General features: G+C 60.9%; 1 protein-coding gene across 1 annotated transcript in view; it reads left to right on the top strand.

Moving 5' to 3' along the window:
- The window catches only part of ZNF335 (zinc finger protein 335), a 9,706-nt gene extending 4,798 nt beyond the window's left edge, over positions 1-4,908 (top strand). Inside the window, 11 exon segments of the mRNA XM_009323162.1 lie at positions 107-390; positions 503-641; positions 713-1,102; positions 1,192-1,334; positions 1,697-1,836; positions 2,378-2,481; positions 2,615-2,692; positions 2,878-2,961; positions 3,138-3,203; positions 3,398-3,479; positions 4,079-4,908. Of these exon segments, the coding sequence (XP_009321437.1) occupies positions 107-390; positions 503-641; positions 713-1,102; positions 1,192-1,334; positions 1,697-1,836; positions 2,378-2,481; positions 2,615-2,692; positions 2,878-2,961; positions 3,138-3,203; positions 3,398-3,479; positions 4,079-4,197 (1,629 nt within the window). The 3' untranslated portion in view covers positions 4,198-4,908.
- The last annotated feature ends 620 nt before the right edge of the window (positions 4,909-5,528 follow it).

The raw sequence follows: 5,528 nt of genomic DNA on the forward strand, positions 1-5,528 counted from the left end.
TTCCCGCCCCTCCACAGTCTCTCCACAGTGCCCAGCCCTGTTCCGCTTCAGGGGGTGTCTTGCAGAGCCTTGCCTTCCTCCGGCTGAGCTGCTGTCCCCCCCGCAGGTGGCAGTGGTGAAGCCGGGTGATTCAGGAGAGGCACAGGCCCCCTGAGAGCCGCAGGCACAGGAGGAGGGGGCAGAGATGGACTCTGAGGAGCAGCAGCAGCAGAAGTTGGTAACGCTGCACATGGCAGAGCCTGGGGAGACATTGGTGCAAGAGGCTTATGAGGAGGCGACGCTGGGGGGTTCGGAGCTGCAGCAGATCACGATCCCCTTTGGCGGGACAACAGAATACAGCATCATCACACCCATCAGTGAGGAGATTCAGGCTCCGGGCACGCTGTACAGGTCAGCTGTATGGGAGGAGCGGGGAGACAGAGGCAATTCTGACCTGAAGTGAGGAGGCTTTAGTGGTGAGGAGGATGAGGCAGATCCTCCCTGACCCTGTCCTCTCCAGCAGTGAGGAGGAGAGCCCTGCAGAGACCTCCCATGCGGTTGTGGTGAGTGAAGCTGTGTTGACAGAGGAGGCCCTGAAGGACCATAACAATCACTATATCATGTCATCCGGCATACCGGGGAGCCAGTTCCATCACATTGAGGTAAGGAGCTGAGCTTTCTCCCCGTCTCGGGCAGCAGTGTGAGCAGGTGTGACTGGGTGTTTCTCTCTCAGCCCCTCAGCGGGGACGCTGCCTTTCCCTCGCCTGCGGAGGGCCAGGAGGCACAGCCCACCAGCGTCAAGTGGCCCCTGGTGCAGTGTGTCACCAGGCAGCTCCAGAAGGACTCGTCTTTATCCCCAGCCTCCGAGGGGCAAGAAATCTCATCCCCAAAGGTCAAGTGGCCTGCGCTCCAAGGCATGGCCAAGAAGCTCTCATGCAAGGTTTCCACAGCCAAGAAGCTCTCATGCAAGATTTCCACAGCCAAAAAGTTTTCATGCAAGATTTGCACAGCCATGTTCACAGGGAGAGCAGAAATGGAGAGTCACAAGAGAGCCCACATTGGGCCTAGCACCTTCAAGTGTCCCGACTGTCCATTCACTGCAGCCCTCTGGCCAGAGGTTCGGGTAGGTTCCGTGGCACAGAGCAGCCCTGGGAACAAGAGCTTTGTGGAAACGAGGGCTTTCTGACCCTGTGCTTGTCCTTCTGCCCCCAGAGCCACATGGTCCAGCATGCCAGCCTTCGGCCACACAAGTGCACCCACTGCAGCTTCGCCTCCAAGAACAAGAAGGACCTGCGCAGGCACATGCTGACACACACCAACGAGAAGCCCTTTGCCTGCCAGATCTGTGGGCAGAGGTGAGTGAAGCCTGCTAGATTGTTGCCGCTTTGAGAGATCCCGTGGAGCTTTCCAAGGCTCAAGAGGGGATAGGATGTTGGCAAAGAGCTGGCTGTCCCGACCCTACCCCGGGGAGCAGTCCCCTGTTAGAGGGGACTCTGCCCTTGAGAATGGTTCCTGCTGCAGGTGGACCCAGCTTCGTCTCCAAGGAACTTGTGCATGGGGAGGTTCAGTACTTGGGCACTGATGGAAATGTTTTGGGAGCTGAGACAGGCCATGTCGTAGGACGTGCTCGTGGTGCCCGTGGCTTGGGTCTCTGCAGAGAGCACGGAGGCCCTGTGCTGCCCATGGCAAACTCCACCTCACTCTGTTCCTCCCGTAGGTTCAACCGTAATGGGCACCTCAAGTTCCACATGCAGCGTTTGCACAGCTCAGAGGGGAAGAGGCCAGGGGCGCCTGCAGCTGCTGCCCAGCAGACCATCATACTGAACAGTGACGAGGACACGCTGGCCACGCTGCAGAGTAAGATGTGTCCCTGTGACTAGGGGTGACCTGCGGGTTTCCTGTGGCCAGAGCCCCATGTGGGGATTCACCCAGCCTGTGGGGATTCACCCAGCCTGTGGGCCAAGCAGGGCTGAGAAGGGTCAAAAATTAGGATTGCCAGCAGCAGCAGGACTCAGTGCAGAGACGAGGGGGCTGGGCGCCAGGAGCTCTCCTGGTGAGGCACTGACTGTTGCACTTCTGTGCAGAACTAGGGGTCCAGTGTTTCCTCCAGGCAGGTCCCAATAGATCAGTGCGTTGCGGGAGCAGTGGTGCTGTGAGCAGCTTATGGCTGAAATGGGAAGCAGAGTTTGCGGTCTGATGTGGAGGTTGTGTTTTGCCCACAGTGACCTCTAGCTTCTTTCATGTTGGGAGAGTTTGGTTTAGCTTCTGACCTTCTGTGAGCAGAGCTAAGAGACTGTCCTGTGCTCCTCGTTGGGGCAGGCACCTGGCAGGGGCTGCTTGGGAGCAGGGCCAGTCGGCAGCCCCAGCAGTGTCCGCACCGGCTTTCTCTGCGTTCCAGCGGCTCTGCAGTCCGGCCAGGCAGTGCTGGCTCCCGAGCGGCTGCAGCAGGCCCTGGGGCAGGAACACATCATCGTTGCTCAGGAGCAGAGTGTCGCGAGCCAGGTGAGTCGGGCCTGTCGGTCTCATCCTCCCGCCCTGTGCAGCTGCTCCCCGCAAGCTGTGCGGGTTCCCTCCTCGGAGGGCTTGTGGTCAGGCCCACCCCCACTGACAGCGCTGGGCTCTTGCTGACCTGCAGGAGGAGGCTACGTACATCCAGGAGATCACAACTGCCGATGGACAGACAGTACAGCACTTAGTGACCTCTGACAACCAGGTGATGGGGGGGGCCATGTCCCAGGAACCAAAAGATTCTGCGCAGCTGGAGTGGGGAGAGCTGGGGGCAGTGGGGAGAGGTGGGGTGGAAACAGGCACAGAAGACAGACAAGAACCAGCCCTATTGCGGTGTGGGAGGTGGGCAGTGGTGACCTCTTTTTTGGGTCTGAATCTCTGTGTTTGCAGGTTCAGTACATCATTGCCCAGGATGGTGTACAGCACTTGCTTCCCCATGAGTATGTTGTTGTCCCGGAGGGACATCACATCCAGGTAAGCTTCAGGCTGTCTGCTCCCTTTGCGCAGTGGATGGGGCTCGGGGGGGGGCTGTGTGGGGGGCTCAGCCTCCTCCTGCTCCCTGTGGCTTGTTCCATTCGAGTCACAGTTTTGTTCAGGGGCTGGGACGCCCACTAGCCCTAATGCAGCCTCACTGCGGCTCTTGTCCCCAGGTACAGGATGGTCAGATCACCCACATCCAGTACGAGCAGGGCAGCCAGTTCCTCCAGGAGCCGCAGGTAAGGGGCTGGGCATGGTGGCTGAAGCTGACAGGGCTGCCATGAGATGGGCTCTGAGCACACAGCTGGAGAGGGAGGGATGTGAAATAGAAGGTGCATGTGAGTTGGTGACTCACTGCAGCAGCTGTGGCCAGAGCAGCACTCCAGGGGGGACCCTGCCCCTCCCGGACTCTCCTGTTCTCTCCTCCCTGCAGATCCAGTACATGCCTGTCTCGCCTGAGCAGCAGCTTGTCACCCAGGCGCAGCTGGAAGCAGCTGCACACTCAGCGGTCTCAGGTAGGACCAGGGCCGAGCTCTGGCGTAGCTCTGGCAGTCCCGTCTCCCCCTGGGTCTCAGGTTGCCAGTCCTGCCGGGCAGTTTGCGATGCCTGTTAGCAGCCACTGAGATGCCGTGGTCTCAGCCCAGCTCTGCCTGCGGAGGCTGCTCGTTTGCTGTAGCTGACAGGGGTGGCAGGGCAGCAGCGCAGCAGCCGTTGGCGGAAGGGCCAGGGTGGGCGAGGCTAGATTGCCACCTTGCTGCCTGTGTCCCTGTAGTTCTGGGAAGCAGCCAGCCTTGGTGTCTGAGGGGACATCTTTGCTGGTCCGAGCGTGTCAGTTCTGGAACGGTACCAGCTCTCCTCCCCTGGAGATGAGTTGCCGTGCTGGGAGGTGCAGCAGGTTCCACAGGGTGGAGACGCCCTGATGTGTGTTTGCAGAGTTAACCGGAGCCAGGCTCCCCGCTGGAGCCCCGCGTGAGCGTGGTGGCCCTTGCGCTCACATCCTACGCCTGCCTGTTCTCCTGGAGGCAGGTGGCAAACGTGGAGGGGGCCCTGGGCAGCCACCTGCTTTCCCCTGCCCTCGGACGCGAGGAGGTGCTGACCTCCCTCTCCTCTGCAGCAGTGGCTGATGCTGCGATGGCCCAGGCACAGGGCGTGTTCACCGCCGAGGCCGCGGCCGAGCAGATCCAGCAGCTGCAGCAGGGGATCCACTACGACGTCATCACGCTGGCAGACTAGCACCGGGGCCGGGCCCGGCTGGTGCTGGGACACCCGTGCTGAGCAGGACAGCTGCACCAGGCAGGAGCCTCCTCAGCCAGCAGTTGCCTTATTGCTTCGGGGCTACGAGGGACGTGCCTGCGCGTGCCGTGGCAGGGGCATGCTGCTGCTCGGCCGTGCGCCGCGAGGGTCCTGCGCATCGTCCCCGGCATGGGCAGCTGTCTCCAGCAGCGACTGCTCCGCAGCCGAGGCGCCGAGGCAGGCTGAGCGGTGGCAGCGCTCTCGTGTGGCCGGTCTCTTTGCCTGTTGCACTTGATGGTCTGAAATCCCTTTTCCTGAATCATGTCTGTGTGGGCCAAACTTGGATCGGTGTCTGCCTGGTACACGAGGATCCTGGGAGAGAGCCATGGGGCTGAGCACCGCCGCGCGGTACGGTGTGAGAGGTGTGTGTGCGGCCGCAGCCATGCGCTCCCCGCTCCGCAGTTGTGGGGCGTGCGGTCCTGGCGGGAGGGCAGCCGTCCCTCCCTTGGCTTCTCCGGCCTGCGGGCAGGCAGCAGTAGGGCTTTGGACTGGAGGAACCCAGAGTAGGAAGAAGCAGGGGTGGAAGATGTTCTATTTTTCTTCTGAAGAGGGATGGACTCTGGAGTTGGTTCGTAGGTGGTTGCGGGAGGGGTTCAATTCTGACATTCTCAAGCTTTGACTATGCTTATGAATAAAAAGGGACTGAAACCTGCGTGTGCACCTGCCTGGAGGGTCCGTGGTCCTGCACCAGCGCCTGCCCAGCATCCAGCGTGTCCCTCCGGGGCTGGGGCGCAGGGGGCCCGGAGCCTGGCACTGGGGCCGGGCAGGTCGCCGCTGGCAGATGCGGCTGCCCTGTGCTGTGAGCTTCCTCCGGCCCGAGTGACCTTGACTTCTGGGAAGTGAGCCGGGCATCTGGTATGACGGTGGGTCTGGGGCTGGAGTCATGAAATTAATCGAGTGGTAAACAGCCTAAATCCCATGTAACTCTGTCCCAAACTACACATGCCGCCCCTCCCTGAGCGGATTGTCTGGAAGTATTTACATGTGATTATAACAGCTAATCTCGGAGTTTTAGTTCTATGCTTTTGCATTAAACTGATTATCTGTGGAGGGGAAAAAGGCCCGGAACCACCCAACTTCGGCAAGAGCTTCCGTGAGGCCGGAGCCCTGCAGCTGCAGGACTGCTGCGGTGTGATCACCGGCCTCGCAGCCGGGCTCCCGGTCCAGCTCGGGCAGGGGAGGGGGGTGGCGCTGGGGCTTGTGCTGCGAACACTGAGCCTGTGTTCTGCCCAAAATGACCTCCTGGCTGCTGGGGCTGCCTGCTGTCCCCA

This window comes from Pygoscelis adeliae, unplaced genomic scaffold, assembly GCF_000699105.1.
Source record: "Pygoscelis adeliae isolate BGI_AS28 unplaced genomic scaffold, ASM69910v1 Scaffold874, whole genome shotgun sequence".
NCBI lineage: Eukaryota > Metazoa > Chordata > Aves > Sphenisciformes > Spheniscidae > Pygoscelis > Pygoscelis adeliae.